Source organism: Molothrus aeneus, chromosome 5 (assembly GCF_037042795.1).
Source record: "Molothrus aeneus isolate 106 chromosome 5, BPBGC_Maene_1.0, whole genome shotgun sequence".
Lineage (NCBI taxonomy): Eukaryota > Metazoa > Chordata > Aves > Passeriformes > Icteridae > Molothrus > Molothrus aeneus.
In genome coordinates, this window is record NC_089650.1 from 56,003,517 (window position 1) to 56,031,336 (window position 27,820).

The following is a 27,820-nucleotide window of genomic DNA, read 5'->3' on the forward strand; positions in this document are numbered from 1 at the left end:
TATAAGAGTGCTGTTAAATAGTAGGACACACAGATTTATCAAGAATGAATCCTGTTTAACCAACCGTATTTTCTTTGTTGGCAGCATAACAGGCCTTGGGACTAGAGAGATCAATGGCTGTCTTGTAGTTTGATTTAAATAGGGCTCTTAACACCATTGATTTAAATAGGGCTCTTGACACCGTGTCACAGTACAGGATTGGCAATAGAATCCAGATGAAAATGTCATGCAGTGAATGCAGAAGTTCAGAGAAAGCTGTACCCCAAAAGCCTTCATCTGTTGTTCACTTACCCAGCAATATATCAAGCAGGGTGTTGCTAAAATGTGTTCTGTAGCTGGCTTGTATTTTCATTAATGATTTGAGTGATGTAATATGGCATATATCCTTATTAAATTTACTACCAATAATCAAGCAGAGATGAATGGGGAGGTGTGTTAGGAAACGGGATTAGAATGAAAAATATTCTTAGCGAATTGGAGATACATCTTACCTGAACTGATTTTATTTCTTTCAGACAAGTGCAAAGTCCTCACAATAAATAGTTCTAGTTAAGAGGGGGAACAGGAGAAATGACTGAATGGATTACACTTCTGCTGAGAGGGTTGATAGTTCCGCACAAATTGAGTGCAAGCCATTTGTTCATTTATTTTGTAGCAGTGTGACATTGTTGGCAATAAAGTTTGTGCTGATATTTGTAAGGAAGGGTATTGTGTGCAAGGCACTTGAAAATAATCTTTTGTTCATGCTTCAAACAGAGTATCAAGTCCCTTTTGAAGCACCTCATTAAAGGAAGATGTATGTTAATTAGAGAAACTCCTAAGCACAGCAGCAATGGTGGCTGAAGGTCTTGAGGATAGTGGGTGAAGGAGCTGGAAGTGTGTGGCTGTGTTTTGGAGGAGAGTGAGAGGGAGAGTAATGTTCTTCAGGTAAACAAAGGTTTTTCAGATGGGAAGGGATTAAATGGCTCTCCATATGCACTGTAATTTAAACAGTAAGTAATGGGCCTAAAATGAAGCAAAGGAATTTTTTTTCTGAAATATTAGGAAAGAGTTCTGCCAGAAATTATAATTTCAGGGGAGCTGTGAAGCAGTATTTGAAGCCTTTTTAAAAGTGTTTTAGACAAAGCATGTACCGGGAATGAAATCATATAGTCATGGAATAGCTTGGGTTGGAAGGAACCTTTAAAGCTGATCTAGTTCAACTCCTTTGCAATAAGCAGGGATAATTAGATAGAGATGATTTTGCCTTGAAGTGGGAGGACTCAGTGAGGTGATCAGCTCCCAGTCCTTTGTGTCTCTTGGAGATATTCCCCTCCTTCCCCATTTTTTTTTTTGTTTGGTTGGTTTTGCTTTTTTTTTTTTATTGGCATGCTTCATATAAAATGTTCTTCACAAGTTGGTTTGTTGGGCATTGTTCCCAGATACCACCTGGAATATTATTAGAACAGTGTGACAGGAAATTTCATGCCATCACTTCAGCCTCTTCTTATCATTCCTTTAGATGAGATAGACCTTCATCTCAACCCTCTGACACAATTACTTCTCTTCTTTTTGACTGACATTCACATAAACTTCACATAGTTCATTGTGTTACTTGAGTGCTGCAAAAACTGACCCTCAAAAGCTATTATGTCAGTCTGGTCTAGGAGAATGCAGTGAGCAGGAAAAGGAAGGTGATACTCACTGTGTGAATGTAAGTGTCCTGTATCTATTTTTTTTCCCCTTTTCTGGGAAAGAAGGCAAGCTGCCTGTTTTTAAGAAAGATGTTACTTTTCTCTTTCAGTTTTTTAGTATTTGGGATGAGTGATGAATATTGTTATGTGTTTATCTAAATACTAAGCACTACTAAATAGTATTCAGGAAACAACAGTTTTAATTTGTTGTTCTAGTGGTAAGTATTAAGCTAGTTTATTTTATACTAGTTAGCCCTATCAATTGCCAGGTGGAATTACCTTTAATTGTGGTTTCCACAGTGTACCTTATTATTTGAGTATTAAAATAGCCTCAGTAGCCTAGCTAATACACAGTGACTTATTCTGAAGTGATTGCAGATTGACTGACTGCAATATTTGTTCCTCAGGTTAAATATTGTTGTCTAAAAGCTGTTTCATTTTAGCTGCTACAGTTTTTGCAGTGACATTCAATGTGTTATGTGTCTGTACACAAGTATTACTAAACTTGCAATGGTAAACTGTCTGAACACCTGCCATGGATACTGTGGCAGCTCTCTTTCACTGCCGTCTTCTTCCTGTATCCTGCTCAGTCATGAACTTCTTTTTTGTTCTTCTGTTCCCAGCAATAATTTACAGTGTATGATTGCCAAGCCAGATCTTGTGTTGACTGCTGTTAAAGTGAGGATGGACTTGGCTACTGTCATGTCAGTGAAGTCTTTCTCTGCTAGTACACAGAGCAGACAGATTTGGTGATACTAATACTGCTGTACACAGTTTCTCATAAGAATCAACACTCAGCAAACTTGAGGGAAGTATTGCTTTCATGGTACTTTTGCTTAGGGACTTAGATGCCTTACAGTTTGCTGCCTTGTGCAATATCTAGTGTCCCCCAAAATAATACAGCACATGTCTGTAGCACAATGCATTGTTCTGTAGGGGTAAGTGAACTGATTTAATTAATTGAAATTACATGGCTTGGATTGCATGACTCTTTGCCTGGGGTAATTAGTCTTGCTGAGAATGACTGAATTGTATTACTGGCTCAGAGCCATCTGCATTAGTGCCACTGCTTCAGGTGGTGCATCTGCATCCATAGCAAGTGCAAATATCCTGCTAAAACATTTTCTTCTATCCCCGGTGGTGTTAACAGTAACAGTGCCAGACCCTGACTGATGTGGTCTGGACTAAAAAATACTGTGCCTTTCTGCAGCTGAATGCAGTCTCCATGTTCTTCAATTTCATGTTGTTGCTTTCAGTTGAGTTGGTTTTTATTTTGCTTTATGTTTTTTGTGAGATTCTGTTACTGTAAGATGGAAGATAATGCAGAAATTTGATGTGTGAATTTTTATTTGTAGTATTCCAGGCCAAAAAAAACCCTTTCTGGTGGGAAAGTTAATTTTTTTTCTTGGCTTTTGAAATAAAGTACATTCTTGGTAGTATGTAACAAGTTCATTAATTTGAAACATTAACTGTAAGATAACAAATTAATGTGCATGTAATAGAATGATCTTCAAAACTTAATACAATTTTTCATTATTAAGAGGCTAATAGTGTAAGACCTCTTTATCTTCTTTGAGCAAGGCAGACAGAGCATACAGATTTTACCATCAAATTATGTTTTGCTGTGACTAGGATTCCTAGCTTGGAAACCTGATGTTAGACAAAACATCTTACATAAATATTTCATGTGTTTTACCTATTCTCTGGCATCAGTCTTCTTCTAACCATTTAAGTAGAACTCACTAAACAGTGACAGGCACGCAAGAGAAAAGACTTAAGTTTGAATTGATGCAAGTAAAAAATCCTGTTGCAATTTTCTTTTTAAACATATCCTTTAAATTACCAGGGTTTTGAGTTTAATTTTCTTTATGCATACAGTTCAAGAAAAAGAATCCGAGTATGTTTGTAATTCTGGGATTTCTTCATGCCTAGTTTCCATTAAACAACTGTAAACAAGTTTCAAGTTTGCTGTATTAGGTGAAAATTTTTTTCATGTAAGCATTAAGTTTATTTCTGGTATTGATGAGATTAATCTTTTAGCTGTAACTACTCAAAAAATTTGATTTTGCTGTACTATTAAGTGTCTGGTAATTTTAGCCTCAAGCACATAGGCCTTGTTGTAGGGCTGTGTGTCAAATGTTTTAAAATGGGTTTAGTATTCCACTTTCTATCATGGTGTTAACCTGTTCCTAAGGGATATATTACTGACAGCCCAGTAGTAAGGCTGTGTCAGAAGTTATTTATGGTGTGTTCAGGTTGCTTTTGCTGTAGCATGGAGAGTATTTTTAAAAGTTTTTATCCATATTCCAGGCCCATCAAAGACTATTTCTGTCTTTTGCTTTTTTTCTTTTTCAGTTACAGATGTCTACACCTTTTGTTCCTTATATTTCTGAAAAGCTTTACTCTTTCCAGCTCCCTGTCATCTGTTCCCTAAATCTGATTTTCTGCTATTTCATTATTAAGATCAGTTATGACTTTTATTGTATGATCCAATGTATAGAAGTTTTGGTTGTAGGCCAGTATTACATTAAGCTAGGCTTCAGCTGGTACAGAGTAAAATCTGGGCCTGACAGCTCTTGGTTTATTCACTTCTAACAGGTCAGAGAGCTCCAGTAGGAAAGAAAAGATAGTGGACAATAAGTAAGGAATGGGAGGTGGAATGTGATGGACTGCCACAAAGTGTTTTCTGCTTGGAGATGAATTATTGTCAGGACAGCAGAAGAACTGCACCCATCATGCAGTTGATAAATTATTATGCATTTAAACTGTCTATGGACAGGGACATAAGGCACAAATAGTGTTTGCATTGGTAGCACATTCAGTTTAGTGTTTGAGATTAAGCCAGTACTTCTTATTTCTTAAAATTACTGTGACTGCAGTGTTTTCCATTTGCTTTGGTAATACATCACGTGGTCTGGGGTTTTGTGATCTAGAGGTTGTATCTGGGGTTTGTAGTGTCACCTAATGCTGAAATAAAGGGACTTCGGAATTTTGAAAGAAGAACTGATTGGAAAGGAAGAATAGAAGGAGTGATGAAAAGGGAAATTGTAGAAGATGATCTTGGCAATTACACCATCCTATCGTTTTCATTAATAGGTTTAAATGTAAGGGCCATGTCTCATAGTTCTTTATTTTCCAATTTTTGTTTGTTTATTTTGCAATTAGTGAATTTAAATGTGTAACTCTAAAATCTGAAAACTGTACTAATTACTTTGAGAGGAGAAGGAGAATTTTGTACCCTCATAGAACAGTAAGGAGTTATACCAAACCTGTTTTGCTGTTAAGACATATTTGTTCCCCACCAGAAGGATGGCATTGCAACAAGGTGTGGACCTTGTTTTTGCTTTACCCATTGATCTTTTCAAGTGTTTGAACAGTAAATATTTTTGTATTTGTTAGCTAAGGTGTGTCATAAGAGTAGCGATATGATAGATATGAGAGAGCCAGCAACACAAATAGGCTTGTATTTATGAATGTTTGTGTTCAGCCAGATACAGGGTATATACTAATTCAGAAGATTATTTTTATTTTTAATTGGTTTGAAGCAGTTATGTTTGTGTAATTAGTACAGATCCTATGACATCTATGAGTTTTGAGACAAAATATTTTTACTGGATAGTCATACTTATTCAATAGAACTACATAAATATAGAAAGAAAAGCCCTGGGTTTCTGTTTCCAAGTGACATACCAAAACTAGCAAGACCAAAAGATGTCTGCAAGCTCTGTCTGCCTTTGAATCTAGTAATTTTTGTGCACTGACTTAAAAGACTCCATATTAGTTTAAAAAAAAAAGACCAGACCCAAGATGAAAAAAAAGATTAAAAGAAGTACTTTTGACTAAGAGAACGGAAGGGACACAGAGGTTAGTGGTGAGTCTCTGAGAGTTTCTCCTTTTGCAACTTGTAAATTATAAATACATTGTAGAGAGTATGAGTTAGATGGCAAGACTTTGAAAATAATTTGCATTATCTCTTACATATTACATAAACAAAGCAAAAGCTGTGTGTATATGGTCATGATGAGAAAGGCAAGTTGAATGACATAATTCCAAACAGTAAATGAATGCAGGGCTATCAACAACACAGAGTGATGTCATCTCTAAATTTGTGGTATATTCTTACTCTGTTTCAACAGGCATTAAAGTTCAAGTAAACAGCGAAGTGCTAGGGCTCTAAAATTGGTGACACAAATGACTAGAATGGAAAAATTTACTTCTCTAGTTCCTTTTGCAGCTGGAATGATACATCTGAAACAGTATGGATCCAGTTGTCTGTTCTGCTCTGTGTGGAAGTTCTGCAAGGATTTGCAGTTTTATATTTCTGGCTAAGTATGCATAGGCACTGTGTGAACCTCTGGTAGGACATGGCATTTATAACTTTCTCTGGAGATTCAGAACTAAACTGCAGGTTAGTTCTCCCAGAATGAGAGTAGTGGTCTCTAAGATGATCACATTGGTGGTTTGAGTTCAATAGATGATCATTTGTCCATGGAAAGGTGTAGAGAAATGTCACACATATTTTTTCTAGGGTTGCTGGCTGAGGGTAGCTGAGTTTTGTTTTTCTGTGGCTGATGGTGAAATCACTTGTTTAGTGGTCAAGGAAATAACACTGAAAAGCAGTTTCTAGTAATGATCTTTTTCTTTCTGCTGTGACTGAAGCATTTATTAGTGTGTGACCCAGCGGTTGAACAGAAGAAGAGCATGATTCATTCAGAAATAATACTTCAATATTGTATGCCTGACAAAACAGAATGGTTTTTTTTTGTTTTTGAACAAACAAATTCAGCAGTAGAGTGAGAGAGAATAGAAATGGATAAAATGGACAGGTGACTTGTGGTGACCAAGGAAAAAGTGAGCATTGGATTAGAATGATTACTAGAAAATCAAATAATGATGGTAGAAAATAATTTTCAGAAAATTCCATTGGGGATCATAGAAAGACAAGTTTCAGTAGAAGTAACTGTAAATGCATATAGATCTGAAAGTCAGCTAACAAAACCCGAAAGATGTTACTTTCACAGCCCACTGAATTGAACCAGAAAAACCAAATCGTTGCATGTTTCCAAAGTGTGTGGAAGCACAGTGCTGGGAGCCTAGACTACTTGTCCTCTGCAGCCACTGCTTTACAGTCACACATTTCTAACACAGGAAATGTTATTTTGTGTTCTCTTATAATAAACAAACTTATTGGAATTGGAAGACATTTGTTGCCAGAGTGGCAAGTTGGGCAAGTTGTGACGCATAGGGCAAACTGAGAATAGACCCAGTGTTCAGTGTTTAGAGTTGATTTTCCATTGAAGAGGATCTTCAGTAGGTGGGGCACATGTATTTAGCCAAACTTGAAAGCTGAAAGCTTGCTGAGAAGACAATATTAGGTTGTGAAATACTGGCTTTTTGGCAGTCAAGAAAGAGGGTACTCCTGGCTGAAGGCCTGTTCTAATGTAGCGACAAAGCAAAGACAACAACTACCGTTGGAAAACAATGTATAAATACCACTGAATGCATTGCAAATATAGATTATAGGTATGAAAAATCTAAAATATTGCAAAAAATAGTCCATGACTGACTGGAACCAGAAAGACACCTATCATGGAATAAACGTATTAATATACTGGTTTTCAGATTGTTCATAAAGATGGAGAATATGAGGACTTTTCAGTACATGCTCTTGTTTTCTGTTTGAAGGCAGTGAATTTGTTCTTCCATAGAGTAAGGATACCAACAACTAACAAGGATGTTACACAAAAGTGCTAAGTTCCCAGAGACATTAGTTTGTCATTCTTTACTGACTAGGGAAGGAGAAAGTCCAACTTGTGTTGTTCCAGCATTTAGAAGGAGATGGTATTTCTATTGATATTAATGTCAAGTAGATACAAAGCTACTCTAAAAAAATAGTAGCGAAGTTGAATTCATTTGAAAGAAGAATTCAGGGCTGTAAAGCTGAATTAATGATAGTCAAGTACCTTTTTATGGAAAAGATGTGTTGTCAAACAAATTTTTGTGTTTTGCTTACTGAATTGATTAAAAAAATTGTGTAGATGTGTTATAGATTTATGTGCATAAATTTAGATGACTTAAACCTCCCTTTTTAAGTTATTTTTCCCCAAAGCAAGTATTTAAATAAGCCATATTCTCCTCACCTCAAAGCTGCTCTACATTCTTAGTAGATGATTTTGTTACTAGGGGAGCTGGAACAGAGAAATAGGGGTAACTAAACTGTAAAGCTTTGGAATTGGACCATGTCCTTGCTGGGATTGCTTTACCAATGTTGTTTCTGTTCTTGCATTCATGCAGCTGTGTCAGACAAATCTGTACTTGTGCAAATGGTGTAGGGAATTGTGCTCTACAGATAAAAACAGTTTTGTGGTTACCTGTGAATAAATGCAATTATACATGTCACAGTGGGTGGGCCCTTTTTCATGAAGGGCCCTTTTTCATGAAGATTAAGACTGTAGAGGTGCATTCATAGGGAGAAAATAAAGGACCCACAGAAGGGCTCTTGGATTTGCAGGAAAGGAAATGGCAAGAGCTAAGGACTAGAAAATGAGGCCTGGAAATTCAGAAGTATAAAATAATTGAAAAATTGGATTATATACACAATTTTGTTGTAATTCTTCAAGTAAATACTGGTTGTTCAAATCTTAAACATAATACCCAATTTTATCCCGTTCATTTCTCATTAAAGTATAGCCAGTTCTGGTTAAAAAGTCTAACCAAATAGCTGTGATAAGTAGACTGAAGGCTAATCTTTGTTCAGGCCCTGGATGGGAGCCAGTATCCCTATTGTTACTAGTTATCCCTGTAACTATTGTTACTATTGTCTTGTATGTAACACAAAGTAATGAGAAGTGTAGAGTAAGATTTCATTCTTCACAGGAAACAGCTTTAAAAATAGGCTGTTTTCACAGGAGTAGTTTTTTCTCTTTGTCACCCAACTCATACATGTAATTTTCAAATATTGCTTAAGCATTTTATCATCTCTGCTCAGTTATTGTTTGAAACATAAAATAGTCCAGTTGTCTTATGTGTTTACCTTTCAGGCCCAACCTTCAGTTATTCACAGGCATTAAGTCTAATTACTGACTTAGTTGTCTTAAAGTTAGACCTTCCTCAGCTGAAAACCAGCAGGGTCTCATACCTTTTTTCATGTAATCTCAGGGAAAAATGTGGAAACCTAACCTCATTAAAAGAAGGAACTTCCTATTATTTTGAGAACGTACTGTTTCTCTGCCAGGTTGTCTACAACTTCAAAGATTCCCCCCTTGCCCAGTTTTAGCAGACCTGATTGGCAAACTAGAGTTGCAGAAAGTTTTGACTCGAAAAAAATTCAGGGCACAAGAAAAAATCAGTGACTGAATCAAAAGTTTCTCACTTTTATTCTAGTTTATTTGAACTGCTCTGGAATCTTCACTGTATGCTGTAAAACTGAGGCAAGATTTATTAGAAGCTTCTGAATATATTAACTTTTTAAAGATCTCTTTAACTTGTCTTCATGTGCACTTTTCTGTACTTCATTGCTGTTTGATGCAAGTGCAGATGAGCTATATACCTCCATTTTAATAATTTTGACTGTAAAGGTTATATGTCCATAATGTAATCTTTACCCACAGATTCTCTTCATCGAATCACAGAAGGGTTTAGTTTGGAAGACCATCTGCTTCCACCCCACTGCTGTGAGCTAAGACACCTTCCACTAGACCAGGTTGCTCAAAGCCCCATCCAACCTGGCCTTGAATACTTCCAGGGATGGAGGTTCCAGAGCTTCTCTATGCAGCCTGTTCCTGTGCCTCACCACCCTCACAGTAAAGAGTTAATTCCCAATATCTAACCTAGACTTGTCCTGCTTCAGTTTGAAGCCATTTCCCTTTGTCCTTTCACGACGTGCTCTTGTTAAAGAGCTTCTTGTAGGTCCCACTGATACTGGAAGGTGCTCTGAGGTCTCAGAGCCTTCACTTCTCCAGGCTGAACAACCCCAACTCTCAGCTGTCTTCATTGGAGAGTTGCTCTACCCCTGTGATGTCTCCATGGCAATTCTGAACTTTCTCAGGTCAACATGTTTGGGTTGTGGCCCCAGAGCTGGACACAGCAATCCAGGTGGGGTCTCATGAGAGAGGAGTAGAGGGAGCATCACCTGCCTCTTCCTGCTGGCCAGATTCCTTTGATGCTGATGAGCTTCCTTTGACTTTCTGGGCTTCAGGCACATTTCTGGGTCATATCTGGGTCATGTCGAGCTTCTCCTCAACCGATTTTCACGTCTTTTGTTTTGTTTGTCCTTGTTCATTGATAGCTCTCATTTACTAGCTGTTAGAGCTCTTAGCAGGAGTAATAATCTTCCTCAATTTTATTAAGGTGTTTTAAAACAGCAGTGCTCACACTCATCTTTTGTTTTGTGATGATGCATACATGGCAAATAGTGTTCCTTTATCTTTTTTTTTTGCCTTAAGTGTGTTTTCAGCCTGTTGTAAATGCAGCCTAGTATACAAATTATCACTGATTTGTAATAATTTAATTGATAATTTATATTTGTAATAACTTACTAATGTGGGAAGATGTCCTTTTCTCCTCCTTATCCCTTTTTATCTCTATTTCTGACTGGAATCTATGAAAAATATCTTGAAATAAAATTTGAAAGCAAACTGTGGTGGAGAGTAGCAATAAGTTACTGTGCTTTTTCCCCCCTACTAATTGAGTTGAAATTGAATTTAATTTGAAGTAAAATCTCACAACAGATTGTGAGAGTTCCTGGTACAGTTAAAAGTAAAACTGTGCTAATACAGCTATGTTAATAGCAGTCTGACATAGCCAGAGTGACAGATTTTACAGCAATGTTGTTTCAGCAGTGACATTGATTTGTTTATTAGCTATGTTATCAGGTTAAACTGTTACAATATATGGTAGGAAGTTAGAGATCGTGTCAGGGTAACAGAAACCAAAAGTATATTTCCACAAACCCATCTTGGAAAGGAGACACGAGTGTGCTGTGTGCCAACAGCTTTGTGCTCTCAGCCTGCCTGCCTGCTTGCCTGGCTGCAGTGTCAGGAATCAGAATGTGGGTATAGAAATGCTTATATGCTAAGGATACAATTCATTCAAACTATAAAAAGAATTGGTTTAATAATTTCAGGTTGTGTACCTATCACACAACTTTCACTGTAAATCTCCTGTTTTTTCATTTCAAGTCGATTTCTTTTCATTGTGTGAGAATTTCTTTGTAAAATAGGAAAAGAAGGTGATACAGAAATCCATAAAGTAAATACACAAGAAGATATTTCTCCCATTGTTTCAATCTATAATAATCACTGAAGTATAATTTTAGCAAAGAATTTAAAGATGCCTAATGATATATCTCCTTCAATTTATTACTCTACAAAAATAATTAAACTGTGATAAAGAAGCAGTAGTTAAAAACATACTGTGGTAGTGAAACACACTCTAAGCACCCAGATGAACTGAAGTTATCTGACTGACTAAAGGAAAATTCAATTGCATATTTTAAAATGTATCACTGGGAGCACATGCTTAACCTTTCAGGTCTTTTCTTGTAATGCTTGTACTCTGTATGTATTTTGTATTTTATCTGTAGGAAAAGAGGTAATAGAATTGTGCATGCTTTTGGTTTGGCAGTTATTCTGTGTATATTTTGTTAAATCAAAAGCCTTTTCTGGAGTTGCTATTCATCTTGCTCCCCCCTCTCCTCCCAGCAATTTTGGCACAACCACATATCATACTCAATGATTCAAAGACAAGTTCTTTTTTTTTGGCTGCTACAACCTAAAAATTAAGGTTAGCATTTTTCCCACAGCAAGTGTGTGTTGCCCTCTGCCTTTCTGTGGTCCTGATGGCCCTAGCTGCCTTAAAGTGCTCCCTTCTGCCCTTTTCTGCTGGACCTGTACTGCTCTTCTTCTTCACATCCTTCTTCTTTAACACTTATTGTCTCTGAGGGATTCTGATTTTCCTGTTAGTATGTGGTTTTTTCCTTTTTTTTTTTTTTTTTTTTTTTACCTTCCCCCACCAAAACAAAACCCAAACCCTGGATTTAATTTTGCTTCTTGAATTGCACAAGTGCTCTATGAAGTAGAAAAAGGAGATGGTAATTACAGAGTCAGATTCTTCTTTCCTCTTGGTGTAAGACAAATACATTCAGTGATATAATGGCAGAATGTGTGAAGTAGGAGTGGAATTCAGCTCTTATAAGGCTGGAAAATTTTAAGACAGAAGGTGATTGTTCTTAGCTGTATGTTGGAGGTATTTTGTCTGAATAATGGGTAACAGAAGAGTAATTTAGCATATTCTAGATTTTTTAATACTGCATTGAAACTTCGCTGAAGAATGCTGTATTCTCTCCTTTCAAAAGAGTTTGATGGCAATTGGCAACTAAAACCTTTTTCATAGGAAACAAACATAAGTCTAGAATATTCAACTGTCAAAGAAATTTGATAATTAGCACATACATCACTTTAAAAAGAAATACTGCAATATGGTATATTTAATGGTTAACACAACAGAAATTTTGTTCTTCTGTCTGGGTAAATTCTGTAGTCTTTCAAAGAATTATTTAACTTAAAATGAAAAAAATCCAACACAGGTGGGGGAGATAGGATGTTTAAGTTTATGTGTGGTGGGACATAGTGCCTGTCAGTCCAGTTCAGTGATACTCTTACCAAACCTCCTTCATATAAATAAAAAATAGATCCTGATGTTAAACCCTTTTGTGTGTACAAATAAATAATAATTATGTATGACATACATGTGTGTATTTATGTAACAATGAAGGGAGGTGAATTGATCTGATGTGTATCCAACTGCATACATTTTTAATCTAATATATTTAGAAAGTACAGAAGTGACTGCTATTCCCTTGGCACTAATAAAGTAAACAGAACTTCCGACCATGTGTGGATTACATGCCTTGTAATCCATAAAAATTGTTGTGTACTAGAAACTAGATGTTTGTGATGTATTTACATTTCAGTTTCACAGGTTTGTGATGTACTAGTGTGTGAAGGTATGCTCCTTGAATATTCTAATAGATACTGGCACTGCACTCTGCTTATTTTGGTATTTTTAGTGGGGGATAACCTCATTTTACAATGTAAAATTGAATGGAAATGCATTTGCAGTTAAAAAACAACATAGTCAGATACCAGCTAATACTTTAGAGACAGAGAACGTGTGGAAATTGGCAGTGCTTGCTTGTGTTTCTGAGATGTGTTTGCTGGAATTAATATTTTTGGAGTCCTGTGCAATTCTGCTTGCCTTAGGCTGAGTGGTGTGAAATGTAATTGAACTAATGATTCACTGTGGTGAGATCATTTTAAAGAATGTAGTGGGCTTCTTATTGTACAATACTAAGGCATAAATTTGCCCTTTTTTCTTCAGCAATGCTGCCTCTTTGCATTCTGTTTTAGTCTATCTGTCAAGCACCCACACCATCATATCACTCCTGAAATCCTCGTGTCTGTAGGATATACAGTGTGTCTTCACAATTTACTTTTTATTTTGTCTTGTGTTAAATTTGTCATGTGGTACAGATAATGTATGGTTCTGTTTTATGATGGCTTCTGGGTGTATGTAGGATGGCACATATTCTTACTTGTGTTCCTTCCTTCTGTATGTAGAATTTTTTTCTGCAGCCCTCAAAGTGTACTCCAATGTAGTATAAGTCCCCTTTTTAAAATTTTGTTGAAGATGAAGAATAGTAAAAATGAAGCTGCTTATATTCGTAAAGGCAATCAATGAGTGTGATCGACACAGCCTTTAAAACTGGGCTTAATCTCTTTGGGCAGTTCCTAGGCTGCTCTTTCTCTGCTATGAAGTGCTGCTTCATTGCATCTGATTTTCTAATGAATGAGCTTTTAACACTAAATGTGTAATTCTTGAGGTTTTATTTAATTTTAAGAAGTAAGGTTATGTTGTCAAGAAACCTTTCAAGTCTGAAAGCTTTTCTAAATGCTTTTTTCAGATTAGGACATGATGTAGACTTATTAATCTGTTCATTATCATTTCTCCTTTCCATCTTTTTAAATGAATGAGTAGTATCTTTCGTTTAAGAATGCTTTATGGGAAGATTTGTAATCACTGAAATCATGTTATGATATTAACCCTACACATCCCAGCTTCTCCTATTTCTAGTGTTCAAAATACAGAGGGTAGCTGGAAAAGGAAATGAAGAAGGGGTACAAAAAAGAAAAAATAATAGTTTCTGCTTAAATATTTTGGGTGCATTTATTTTCAGAAATTATTCCCAAAAGAATTTTTAAAGTGGTAAATGTGGAGGATATGAGATTTAAAAAAAAAAAAGAGATTATTGCATTTACTTCCTCTCTGCAGCCTCTCAAATAAGATGTAGGATTTCTGTTCTTTTAGGAAATCAGAGATAACTTGGATAAAAAAGTGCTTTAAATGCAGTTGAATGCAGGTATTTTTGGGCCAATTTCCACAAAAAAACTTCAGTGAAAATATGAAAGTAAGTTTGAATATATGTTACACAGTAATTTCACATCATTTCAAATCAATCAGATAATAACATTTCTAGGTAGAATTTACATGATTATAAGTGGCTACTGTTTGTGGAATATGGAGCTGCAGTATTATATTTTGAGTCTTCAGTTCTGGCAAGCTAAGGCATGAGCTCAAGTAGACTAAGTACATTGCAGGTATTTTTTTTTAAGCCCAAAACCAGTTTTGGCAATACACATATGATTAATAATTTAGCTATGTGGTGGAGAAGAGCTTTTTGTTCCCTTAAAACTGCACCTTTTTTTATACACAACTTCAGAAAAGTGCTTTAGAAATCCTAATTTTTTATGTAATGTTTTAGTCAAACTAGCTCTTGTATTCAAGAGTGTGATCTGCTTTTTTATATAAGATAGTAGTTATTGAGAATTAGCATTTTAAATATACTGGTAGCTGATGACACTTTGATCAGTTTATGTAACAAGAGGAGTGAAATCATGCTCATTGATTTTGCAGCTTTTTGTTTTGTTTCCCCCTCCCCGCCAGGGTTTCATTGAAATGAAGAAATTTTTAAGCATGGCACGATGCAAACAACTTGACAAACTTATGTTTGGATAAATATCTTCATTCTTGCTTTCAGTGCTATGGATGATGATAACTTCATAAGGCTTCTTGACACTTCAATGCAGGTTTAAGATGAAATTGAAGAAGACAATGTAGAACAAAGGCATGGGTGTATGCCATGGCTGCCCAGGAAATGCAGGAATACGGTAGCTGGCAGTATTGGTGATTGGTTTGTGACAAGGCAATTGCGTGGCTAGAGCTGAACACAGTGGAGAATAACAAAGTTATCAAGGGCAGGAAAGTTGTCTTTTACTTTAGCTGTGGCATTTGACAATCATATCTGTGTAGATAGATGGTATGAATGAAAAATTCCTGTGTGAAAGGTCCTTGTGTCACACTAGAGGTCGGTGTGAAAAATCTAAACCTTTGCACAGGATTGACTCGGTTGGTTGTCCTTTAGCATCAGGCAAATAATTTTCTCATCCATGCTTTTTGCCTTCATTTAGCCTTTTACTTTGTAATTATTAATTACCCTGTCCTTTGTAATTATTCAAAGTTGTGTATTTTCCATGTAGAAATTTTAGATCTGAGATTGCATATGCAAAACTTTTTACTTTTCTTAAGAGTACTGTTAATTTTTGGACCAGCATGAATTTTTTTCCCCCATATCAAAAGTTTTGGAACCATTCACTGAAGGACATAATGTAAATGGCTTTTTCTGTGCATGGTAGTTACATGCTGGAGAAGATTGAAATAAGTGGAATATCTAAATATGAGGTCAAAATGCATCCAGGTTGTAGCTGCATAATATTCAGAATACTCTGATCAATATTGTTTATGAATTAAATTAAAAAAACATATTGTACAAAATGGTGAATTTGTGCTATAGAAAATTATTCCCAAGTGCAATTTTTGCTTAAAAATTATTTTATATTTACAGAGAAACTGAGCCATACAAATATTTTTAAAAGTTTGCACTTCTTTAAGGCTATTTATTTTCTAAAAAAAGAGGACTTGAATATTTTTGACAAATATACACATGGTGTTACGCTAACAAACAGCCATGCAACATATATCTTACATAATGAAGAAATTGAATATACAAGACCTACTCTATTTAACATATATATTGAAAATATACAGTCTCGCCAATAGTTAAAAAAGTTTTTCTTATTTGGCAGTATCTTTTTTTACAATTTGTTCAAATATTCCGTTTGATGTGATTTGGTGACTACTGAAATCTAGTCAGTGACAACCTGAGGTACTAAACATTTCTGTCTTACTTCGCTGTCTTCAAAGGTAATCTTTTTGTTCCTTTTAGGCTCTATCCATGAGTTGTGTATTACAGCGTTATTTGGCATGGGATCTGCTTCCACTATTGAAACAACTCGCTTTTTCATCTTACTTTTCAGAACTTTCTGAAACTTTTGCCTCGTGAATGCGTAAAGTAGAGGGTGAAATATAGTTGTTCCATATGCCATTACTAGAAAACATAATCTCAACTTTACCAAAAGGTCACTTGGGCCCAAACATAAGATAGTGGTGTTTAAAACAGAGATGGGTGTCCAGCAGAGAAGGAAGGTTGAGATGATCAGAAGGGACATTCTGAAGACTCTCTTTTGCCGTTCTCGCCGCTCCCGGTGCCGTTTCACAGCTCGGCGCAAAGCAATTATGACGGACACGGAAGTCCTTACACCAAAGACGACGTTTTTTCCTGCACTGCTGTGGGACACATCCGTAGTCTCATGCTGCGTGGTCAAAGAAATAGTTTTTTTCTTTCTATTTTTCTTCTTTTGTCCCGTTGTAAATCTTGTACCAATCCGAATATTTAGGGCCTGGAGTATTTTGGTGTATGTAATTAGCATTACTACAACAGTGAAGAAAAATATTGGGATCTGAACGAGAATGTGGTAGTACATTCCTAGTTCAGTGTGATACTCGTTTGTACTCACGCACAGTAGTGTCTTATTTTCCCAAGTGCTTGCACTTTGAAGACTGAAGAAGTTGACTTCAATGAAAGGAATCAGGAAGGAAAACAGTGAAATGATCCATATTGATGTCATTAATATCACAGCCCTTCCCATGGTCAGGATTCGATTAGCAGGTTTTACAGAGATGTCGTATCGGTCCAGCGTGATAGCGAAGACGTTGATTGCAGTTGAAACGCTTGCAAAAGAGACACAAGCCTCATGGAAGCAGCAGATGAGAGCAGTGTTACTCTCCAGTGAAAGCAGAAGGATAACTATAGTTAGAGGAATACATCCCACACAAATTATTACATCAAGTACATGAAGGTTCATTGTAATTATGTTACTGACAGAATTGATTAAGTTGGATTTCATACAGTAAAGTACCAGAACGGTGAGGTTGCTGCCAAGTCCCAAAACAATTTCTAACATCAAAAATCCAGTGAGAGAAACTTGAAAGCTTAATGGATATGACAGTGGTTGGTACATGTTGGTATCGATGTCATCAATGGCATCTCGAACTGTAATGTTAGATTCGGACTGCATGTTGACTTCCAGGATGGGGGACAAACACATTCTTTTGTTGCAGCTGGTTTTTCTCCTGAAAGGTGAAATAAAATATGGAACTATTTGATTTCTTTTTTAAACGCTTATTGGAGATAAATGCTGGGGAAGGAGGAGGGGGGGAAAAAGCAATATTCTAACCAAACTCTTAATTTACAGTATATTTAGAGGTTTAATTGGCATGGACTCAAAAGCCTGAAGATCTAGAATAAAGTCTTTGCTTTTTGAAAGAAAGCAGGATTTGTTTGAAAAAAGAAAAAATACTGAAAAGCTTCCACTTAGGGAGGCAAGCCTTTGTTTATAGTGGTGTGGTTTTTCACAAAGGGCTCATTTGTTGAATAAACCATACTTTGTGCATAGCCTTTGTATTGCTTTGAGGGTCATTTTGGAAGAAGGTTGTTAAGTATTAACAAATTAGTGATCAAGATCATTTTAAAAAGCTCTTGTGGAAAAAAAAGTGATAGGAACATGGAGCACTGTTGCTGATGTATCATAAAAAGGATGTTTAAATTATTTATGTCAATTTATCTACCTCTTTCTTGTAAGGTTTACGGTAGTGCTGTGGACTGAAATGTGATGTTCTGTAATTCACCAGATTTTTACAGAGTTTAAACCTTCTGTTAATTTTAATCTTCTGAGCATGTATCTGTATGATGCTTGCCACTACAAGAGGTTTATATAAGTATATATAATTTCAAATGCAAAACTTACATGGGTTTGGGAAATTGAGTTATTACACAATACTACATTTCCTTTTTCTGATTTGAATTTTCAATTGCTTCAAGAAATCTATGCCTACATGAAATGGAAGAGTATTTGATTTTATTCCAGAATATATTTAAGGGAATAATTTCAGCAAATAATATTTAAAAAGAAAATTGTCTCTTTCAGGTTTTTGATTTTGGTTTGTTTTTTTTTTTTTTTTTTTTTTTTTATTTAATACAAACTGCAATTAAACCAAGCAGATTTACATAGATAGCATGTTTCTCTTAGGAATAAGTAAGGATCAGAAAGGTATTTATTTTATCTAGCAGATTTTTTATTTTGTGTTTCATCTGCTTAGTTTTACACATGAGGGTAAGTTCTAAATATAGCATCTGCATGTAATACCTGATATTTGTATGATTTATATCGTCAGCCAGCTCTTGAGTTTGTAATTGATTGACTAAATAAAATTTAGTCAATCAATTACAAATTTCTTGTTATGATACTGGAGGGTTTTTTTTTTCTAGGTAGCTTTAAATTTAAGAGGGGACATATTTGGCATGAAAATAAATTTGAATGTCGACCTTTGTTCTATTCTGAATACATTAAAATGGATAGCACTAAGGTGAAGAAAACTGAGCTCTTTTAAAATGAAAGTATGAATTAAGCACACTTGGGATACAGTATGCAAATGGATTTCAGCTGCAGTTCTGAAAAGCTTCAGTTGAACAATACTATTAATTGCAAATTGTATGATGAAAATTCTTGGTATTCTTCAACAGCTATTTCACATGTACCTCTTAAATAAAAAAAGATGTAAATTAGAACGTATTACTCTCAGGTGTGAAATGAAACAAGAAATATTTCAAAAGCTTTGTTTCATTTCTAATTTAGGCAACCTCTATCTGTCTTACATTAACCCTCAGGGATATGATCTCCTCTTGTATGCTGTCCTGGCTGTGAATGGGTTTCAAGAAACCATTCCAAATACATTGTTGAATAAATGAAGTTCTTTTGTATTAGCAAAAGCCAGGAAGAAATCAAAAGCAGATCTGCTAAAACATATGAAAGTCTCACCCTAACATTACAGCAACCGAGTTTTTGTGAAAACAGAAAACCTCAGCTGTGTTAGGTCGCCATGAATAGATTAAGCATCACCTCCTGGGTGCATTGCCCGGGTTTAGGGAAGCAGAGCTGTGTGGCCAGGAGCTCGTTCCCCCAGCGCCGCGCGGGCAGTGCGGGGCACCTACCTGTTCTCTGTGCCTCAGGGGCCTGGCACAGCGTGGCAGCAGCTGGGCAGACACTGACACATGCTGTCACTGAGAGATTTCTGACACGCACTGTACCCTGGAAATCAAGTGGTAGCTGAGCTCTTATTTCATTTCTTGCAGGTTTTCTTGTTTTCCTTTTTTTTGTTCCTGCAGTTCAGCAGCAAAAAGTTCTGATTAAACATGGGGACTTCTTAATTGCCTCAGATACTTCTACAGACCAGGGCATATTCTGTGTGTCTGTTCTGAGTTTCAAGCCAGCAATAACAAATAAACCTTCTTTTAAGTGATGTTAATTTCCTTCCCCTGATGCATTTTGTAGAAGCCTGTTTTTATTTTCCAGGTTTAGAGAATAGTATTTTCTGATCTCAGTTTTCAGAGTGTGTGTAGACATCCTTAGTTTATGGTTGCGTATTTCTTTCTGTGATATTCCTGCTCATTACTTTTGAGTGATGGCTTAGTGAAAGAAGTTGCTATACATCATAAAATCCAGTTCATGTGCTTTGAGAGTAACCATGGGTTACCTAATTTGGTTTATTTTGATTTAAGGAGAATACATAACATCATAAAATTGAGAGAAAAATATCCATTAGTCATTATGACAAGTAAGTTATTTAATGAGTAGTATTGAAAAAGCTTGGTTAAACCTTTATTCAGCTTGCTGATGAAGTATGCATATTCTCCTTTTGGGATTTCATGTTTCATTGTCTCTTCATGCATCAGTAGTTTCCACAATTCTGGTTTTAAATTATAAATCCCTCTTTAAGAAATGCTCACCATTTTAAGAATCAATCATTGCACTCTTCTTTTAATGAAAATCTGAGCAGATGTGTTAGTCTTCCATGTATATTGTTGAAGTGTCATGCACGTAAGTGGTAATGCAAGTGTGTTCCATGTTTTGTTTTTAATTCCTTTATGTCTTAAGAATACATTTTAGGGATGCATCCTGCTGCTCGTAGGTCATACAGCTACAAAGATACCCGGTCAACTGCATTCTTCATATTGTCAGTAGTAAAACTGAATTAGTTGCTGCATGCCCTTGTGAAGGGGAGGAAAAAAAAGGTTAAAAGTAGGGCTATAATGTAAAAAAAATAAAGTAATGCAAGAATGTATTTTCTAATATCACTTATTTAATGAATAAAGGATCTCTAAAAATGGACCTTATAGATTACATAGAAAATCAGTTTGCCTGCTCTCTATTTGCTAGTAAAATCATATTCTTCTGCCAGCTTACATTAATTTAGGTTTTTTGGATAAGTTTCCTGTTCTCCAGATAGTACAGGTTACAAAAAATCCTGGCTAGAAGCACTAACTGTTGGATGCAGTGTCTGTGACTAAAGCTAGAAAATGTAGTTTTATAGCTCTGGTGAGCAGGTAGTTTATACATACAACTCTCGTCTTTTAATGAGAAACTGAACAGAGTTAATGAGCCTTTTAAAAAATACTCTTTTGTTTAATTTGCACACTGTTATACTTTCCTTTCTTGAAATAGATGTTTAGCAAATCCATGCTTTTAATAAATGGCTTGTATGTATAGGATAATGAAAGAAATAAGTTTTAAAAAAAAACAACAAAAAAGGGGGATTTCTTGAGCAATCAGAGATTAGTCATATGAACCAACCTTCATAAAGCAATAAGTATGCACTAATTACAGACTGTCTGATCCTTCGAAGAGTAACTGAATAAATCTGAAACGTATTTAACTGCCAATATTTGGAAATACTGCTGAGGGAGGAAAAGCATATTCCCGGTTGCTCTATGTAGTTGTTTTCCCCAATACTGTATAAGCATAAACTGTACTGTCTTCATGTTGTACAAACAAAACAGGTTCTTAATATTCTATAAGACTTTCATACAGAATAACATTTTTCTATCATTATATTTTTAATGAGGAAGGGGAAATAGGATTTAAATATTTCCTGGTCTCAAATATAACAATCTATTACTGCTTAATATAAGTTGAATCTGATCTCTTGCCTTTTTATTCTCCAATTTTTAATTTGATTTAATGTTGCTTATTCCGCATATCATAATAAGGAACAGGTCTTACCTCCACTAAAGATTTGGGAAATTCTCGATGCAGGTGAAGCAGTTCCAGGTTGGAGGGATTCATTTTGTTCACTTGTTAGCAGAGTAGAAGGGAAACAGGGTAATAAGCATATCTTCAAAAAATGACCTTAATGAAAATTTGTGCCTGTACTGTGCCATTGTTTCAGCATACTGCTCATGTATACAATTGCTTTAGTTCTGGTTTACAGGCTGCTGCAGTCTCCCACTCTTCCTACGGTAGAATCAATAAGCATCTGAAAATACATAATGAAAGTAATTTAACATACTGAAGGCTTCTTGTCTCCAGAGACACCACTGAGATTCAGGCTTTCTAAAAAAGAAGAGCAGTGCTTCTGAGAGGAAAGCTTGCGATGGGCAGCTTTTGCAGAATGACAGCCTACCTTGTCGCTTCTCCTCACTGCAGAGAGATGCAGTGCATTCACTAATTTTGATTGGTCAGTGATGTTGGGCTTTAATTGTGCTTCATACATGGGATTGATGCCCTCCCTCCCCCCAATTTATATAAGGATTCTTTTATAAAAGGACTAAATTTACAAATGATTTATGAATTCTGGAATATATTAAGGGTATGCCTGTTTTATTTTTACCTTTTCACTCTTTACTTTGTGTACACTGGAAACCACATGGCACTGAGGAAAAAAAAGGGATTAAACGGTTATTACTTTAAAAGCTTACTACAGTCTATATTTGCCTACTTTCCATTTCTGAGCCTTTTAGGTGTTTGAGTTTTTGTTTGATTTTTTTGTTTGTTTATTTGTTTTGGTTGGTTGATTTTTCTTGTCTTAAGAACATTCTGAAATAATACTGCCTCTTTAAGCCATGCTGAATTTCACCGTACGTGTTTACATGCAAGTGGTCATCTAGGTTTTGTAGCAATAATTTATATTCGGGATAACTTGATACCCACATGTATATTAAGAAAATTTATTTAATCCTAAAAAAGATTATTCAGACCCTGATAATTATTCAGACGTGATGATTTGGTTGATTCATGATCAGAAAAAAATTATTTTTAGGATCCATCACTATCTACAATGTATGTATAGTTGTGGAGGTTATTAATTTTGGTGAAATGTAAATTTCTAAAAAAACTTGCATGTTCCACATGAATTTTGCTAGAGACTTGACAGGTTTTTGTAAGGATGTCTTTCTTGCATGATGTTCTTGACCTTCACTTTGCAAGGGATGTCTTTGTTTTCACTTTTTGTTTTGTCACTTACTTCTGAATCTGCTCCATCAGCATAAGCAATGCTCACAACTGTGTAATGAGAAGTGTAGCACAATACCTGTTTTAATTTGTACTGGTGCTAAATAAACCTTGGAAATCATTTCAGTATAAACCCCAAAATAATATTTTTCAAAATTGGTTTGCTGAAACAATTAGTTTAAGAATATCTGAGTATAAATTGTCCTATAAGTAGTTTATAATCTCACATGAGTGTGGGACTTTTTTTCGCCATGATTTAAAAGATTTTTAAGGTTTTTTGTAAGGTGTGATAAAGTACTGAATGTTAAATACATAAGTAACTTCTTACATAAGTAACTGTGTTAAGATGGTAGTTTGGGTCAAATTTTGATGGAGTCCTCTGGTTTTAGGTTGTTAATGCAAATACATAATGCAGTTGTGTAACTCAGATGTCTTTATTTCTTTTCTTTACTTTTTCTTTCAGCCAGATATCCAATATATCATTTATCTTTAGGTAACAGCATGCTTTATTTATTTTTTCCTGTTCCATACTCTCCTGCATTCAGAAACCATGTAAATAAAGATTGCAGAAACTTTGAATAGAGATCACTGGGTACCAGCTGGCTGTGCTGAGTAGCAGCTGATTGAGCCCTTTGAGCTGTCCCTGTATCATCTGCCTCTCAAGAGCTTGAAACCAATGATACCAGCATAGCTCTTAAAGGTGATGTGATAAAGAGGATTCCCGAAATGAAAGCATAAATACTAATATATTAAAGAGATTTACTTGCTTCACTTTCAGTATGACTAAGGATAAGTAAGGAAGCCTGTCTAAATTTAAACAGATGAATCTCCATCTCCCTTTCTAATTCTTCAGTGTGTGCCTGAACAAAGATGGAGGTATTGGATGAGCTGTTCTGTTAGAAAAAGATGTACACACAGAGGAAGATTGTAACAGGATTTTGGGTATATCATGAATATATGGTTCAAAGGCAGGCAAAGGGGTCACAAAAGACTACCTATATGACAGGAGGTGATATTGGCAGAAGTTTTATCTGCAAAAAGTGTTTGAGAGGAGTGATAAGGAGCTGAGTTGTGAACATATATTAAGCTTAAGTTTTCTGGAGACAAAATCAAGAAAAGAAGGAGTACCATATGGAGGCAATCAGGAGTAGGTGGATGGATAGACATGCTTATAAGCCATTGCTGTGCAGATGCTAGTTAAGATGGTGTGAACAGATGACTTCATCCTCAAAGGGTAGATAGGGAAGAGTGGGCAAAAGGAGCCATGTGCAGGCACCCAGGATAAACAGAAAATGTGCTGTTCTTATACCTGTTTCTATATCAGTAAAGATGGGAGAAAGAATTTGACTGGTATTTTGGCTTTTAGGGTAGTGAAAAGTGGGGTGAAAAGGTAATGAGAAGGTAGAAGTATCAGGGAACAGCAGGAGTCCTAAACCAGGAGACTGTTGATGAAGAGTCTTAGGATTGAGAATGGCAGCACAAGGGGAAAGGAAGATCCAGATGGTAACAGAGAATAGACTGTGAAGGGTTGAGGCTGCTGGGTCTGATGTGGGGGGAAAAGAAATGCAGAGAGGCAGGAGCTTGAATCAGAGTGGAGCACAAGGGTGTAGAGGCATGTGCATGTGAAGGGACACTGGGTGCACAGGGGTAGAGATAATGGCAATTGCCATAACACACACCCCTGTAGCACTTCTGAATCCAATTCAGGAGTCATAGCTGTATGTGAGAGTATATTTTTCTGGTTTGCTGAGTGGAGGAAATCCAGACATTTGCGAGTTGTAGTGTATTTTTTGGTCCTCTTCTTTTATCTACTGTCTTACTTTCTACACAGAGAAGTAATGTCCCAACATTGACTGTTACTGCATTCCCTAACCATGGTAGGTCATCTCTAGGTCTGAAGGTCAAAGCTCTGCTGTTTAGTTTATAAGATCACCTTGAATCAGTTTCTTGAACTGCAGTGCTTTAAATAAGCTTAGTTTGTTAAAAAAGACTCATTAGGCTCAAAAGGTCGAGCAGGGCCAAATGAAGTACCCAGTTCTAATGTTTTTCTACCAGAGTCCTTGGTTTTGGAGCTTTAGAATTCTTTTAATGTGTTTTATAGTTTAACTTTACATAAACCTACTGCAGACTATTTTAACATCCAGATGTCATGGATCTTCTTCATGAAGATCTTTATTGGCACAGTTGTGAGACTGTGTCTGCTCACTTCCCTTGTTCTCTGCATTATTCTTTTTTTCTTCCTGACTGTTTCAGCAACACTTTCTTTCTTTGTACTGCACATCTTGTTTCCTTCTCTGAATATTGCTGCTCATTTAGTGACTATTTAGAATTTTACTGCGTCTGGGTCTAAAAATGTCATCTGTTTTCATATTAGCAAGAGACTTGAGATCCTAACTCATACAGTTTTTTTTAGTGCTACATAGTGTCTTTAGAGCTCAAGTTGTTTTAGAAAATGAATATTGTGTGGTTTTGGATATCCTGCCCTGGGATTGTTGTTCAGCATTATTTACATGGTGTATCTGCACAATTCCAGCTAGATAGCTCCTCTGTACCTTTCATTTACCTACTCTGAGGAGTGTCATGCCCAATTCTAACCTCGCTCTTCTGCATATTTTGTGATTTGTATCTGTTCTAGCAGTCTGTGAACTATATCTAAAATTGTTTCTTACCTTGTTGTATATCAGTTTCCTCAATAGTCAGTTGCAAAGAATTTTGTTAGAAATTGATGAAAATCCAGTAATTTCTATAGTATCAAGGGAAAAGAAGCAATGGATAATAGCTGTTTGAGTCTGGGAGTCATACTGATGTGCCCTTGTTATGCTGAATTTGTAAATGTGTTCTGCTTTCTACCTGATACTGAAATTACAGCTTGCTGGCCTGGATCATGCTGGAGCATGCTTTTATGTAAATGTTGACTCTTGACCCATACACAAGATCTAGTCATAAAGGTTTTTATTATTATTTAAGAGTGATATGGTGAATAGATGAAAAAGTTTGTTAGAATTTGTAGATACCATTCTGACTCGGATGGTAACATGGTCTTTTCTTTCTTTTGGCTCAAGTACTTTATTCTCATTTCTTTAATCTGTAGAGAACTGTTCTAAGGCTATTATTCCTTTTCTGCAGCAAGGACTGACATCCAAAAAATTAATTTTCCATTCGGTGTCTTACCCTTAAAGTTTATTTCTTTTTCTCCCTTACTATTGATTGCCATCTTGCTTTGTTTTGTTATTTTTATAATGACTTATTTAGGTTGGGTTTTGTGAGGGGTTTTTTTTTCCACTTTTCTAACATTCATGTTTCCCTTGACAGAAAACAGTCCTGCACATGGTACATTGTTGATCTCAATTCTGCCGCTGCAGAATTACATCCCTGGAAAAATCTGGATTTTCCAGATTAATTGTATGTTGTTTCACTGTGCTTCCTCTTGTATTTACAAAGATGAATACTTTTGGAAGCAGCACAAAGAAAAGTATTTTAAAATAGGCATAGAATAGATAATATATAAATGATATATAAAAAAATAGAATAGTATATAGATTTTACATGTTTATGTATTTTTATATATAATGTGTACATATTAATTTTCAAGATTCAGAGTTAATGATAGCATAGCAGCTTAAGTATGGAAAAATTAACTACTTTTGCCGTGGAATAAGAACGTCTTATAAGATTCCTTTGGGTCTGTATAACTATTAGGCATAGGTTATTTGTTCAGTAGTATTCCATGTTAGAACAATTATTGACCTTTTCAGCACTGGAAGGTTCTGTACTCATGAGGAAATGTGTAAGTTAGAGAATGCCCTTTAGCTATTAGTACCAAACATGTATCTTGTTTTAGTTTTGCACAATGAGGTGATACCAAAGAAGAATTGCAAAACCATTGCTGGCTATCACTCATAGGTAGGGAAGGCATCCTTTTTGTTTCATAGCAATACATTTGGTTAAGTAGTACAGGTAAATCATGGTCGTAGTGCATTATTGCACAATTATTTAAACATTTTAGTAGAAATAAAAAAAAAGCATTATCAGTTATGCTCAGGAGGGAAGTATGGCTGGTAAATTTAACAGTAATTTAAATAACATCCGTCTCACTCTGGCTTTTTTCCATGGAGGTGGTTTGTCCTCTAGTATAAACATTCATAATGAGTGGTGTTGTGTTGTAGTAGTTTTTGGCAAAAAGTTATTTTGTGATTATAAATTTAAAGATATTTTTTCATTTTTCTTCAAAATTGTAATACTGCTATGAATTTGGTTTCTCCTTCATTACAATTGTGCTTTGAGTATTCTGAGAACTTGAGAGGTTTCTGCTTTTGTAAAATATTCTTAGTTTGAAGTTGGTAATTGTTACTGAATTTTAGTGAGGATTTTCATTATTATGGAAAGGCTTTTGGAATTCTGACATCGTATCTTTTGTATTGCTTTGAACATACAAATAAAAAAGACACCTGCTTGCATTGTGTGAGCCTTGTGAAAGCGTGCCTGAAAGAACATTTGTTCCCAAAGTTGCAAAGTGGTTTAGCATAGTAGCTGAAATGTTCTGGAGCTGGAGTCCTGATGCTGTGTAGCTGTAGAATGAGGAAATACTGCCTTGTGGTTTGAAGTCCCCTCAGATTGCTTACCTTTCTTTCATGAAGGTATTTTGCATGTTGGAGGAAGTTTTCAGTGCTGTTGCCTGCTGCTGGTTGGCTGTGTTGCCCAGCGCCTCCAAGTCCCAGCTCCTGGCAGCTCTGTGTTTGTGCATTGCACAGCAGCCTCTGTGTAGACCTGTCAGGAAGTGTTCTGCCTGGCTGATTATGTTGCTTTGGATTGGGAGGCAGCTGAAGTTAACATGCAGGGTTGAAACTTCAGGATCTGGTTCAGGATTCTCTGTCAGATACTCTTGTTGTGAAAGTCATGAGTAGCCAGGTGTGCAGGATGGGCAGCAGCAGGAGCAGCAAGCACTAGCTGCCCTGTTACAATCCTCTAATGCAGGGGTTTGGTTACAAACCTTCCTGCTGTTAATATCCTTTAAGTGGAATTGCTAATTTAAAACAAAATGAGAAAACAAGAAGATTTTCTCTAGAGTTGTTTATTCAGCAGAGATCATGGATAGACTTTGTTTCTAGTAATTTTGTAAACTAGAAAGGCAGTACCATTGTCTCTTAATTAAGAGAAAATGTTCACATGGTGTGCCTAGTAGTGAGCAATGTTCTAGCTGAAATTAGGAGACAAACCTTAGGATCCTAATTGCCTTGTAAGTAAAGAGTGAACACAACATGAATAGGTATCAACTGTCATGTTCCTTCAATTTTTTTAAGGCTAACACAACAGTGTAAGGGTTACCACAAGGGTGACTTCATATGT

General features: G+C 35.9%; 2 protein-coding genes across 4 annotated transcripts in view; one reads left to right on the forward strand and one right to left on the reverse strand.

The window, feature by feature from the left end:
* COG5 (component of oligomeric golgi complex 5) overlaps positions 1-27,820 on the forward strand; it is a 173,575-nt gene that overhangs the window by 13,190 nt on the left and 132,565 nt on the right. The window lies entirely within an intron of this gene.
* Positions 15,653-21,639, reverse strand: GPR22 (G protein-coupled receptor 22). 3 transcript variants are annotated; one of them, XM_066549833.1, is made up of 4 exons: positions 21,248-21,639; positions 19,975-20,235; positions 19,180-19,347; positions 15,653-17,261 (listed from the first exon to the last, which is right to left on the reverse strand). In XM_066549833.1, the coding sequence occupies exon 4, from the start codon at positions 17,234-17,236 to the stop codon at positions 15,935-15,937; it is 1,302 nt and encodes a 433-aa protein (XP_066405930.1). In that variant the 5' UTR covers positions 17,237-17,261; positions 19,180-19,347; positions 19,975-20,235; positions 21,248-21,639; the 3' UTR covers positions 15,653-15,934. The 3 variants fall into 3 exon arrangements, with proteins under 3 accessions (XP_066405930.1, XP_066405931.1, XP_066405929.1); XM_066549834.1 differs by lacking the exon at positions 19,975-20,235; XM_066549832.1 differs by having other exon boundaries at positions 19,180-20,235.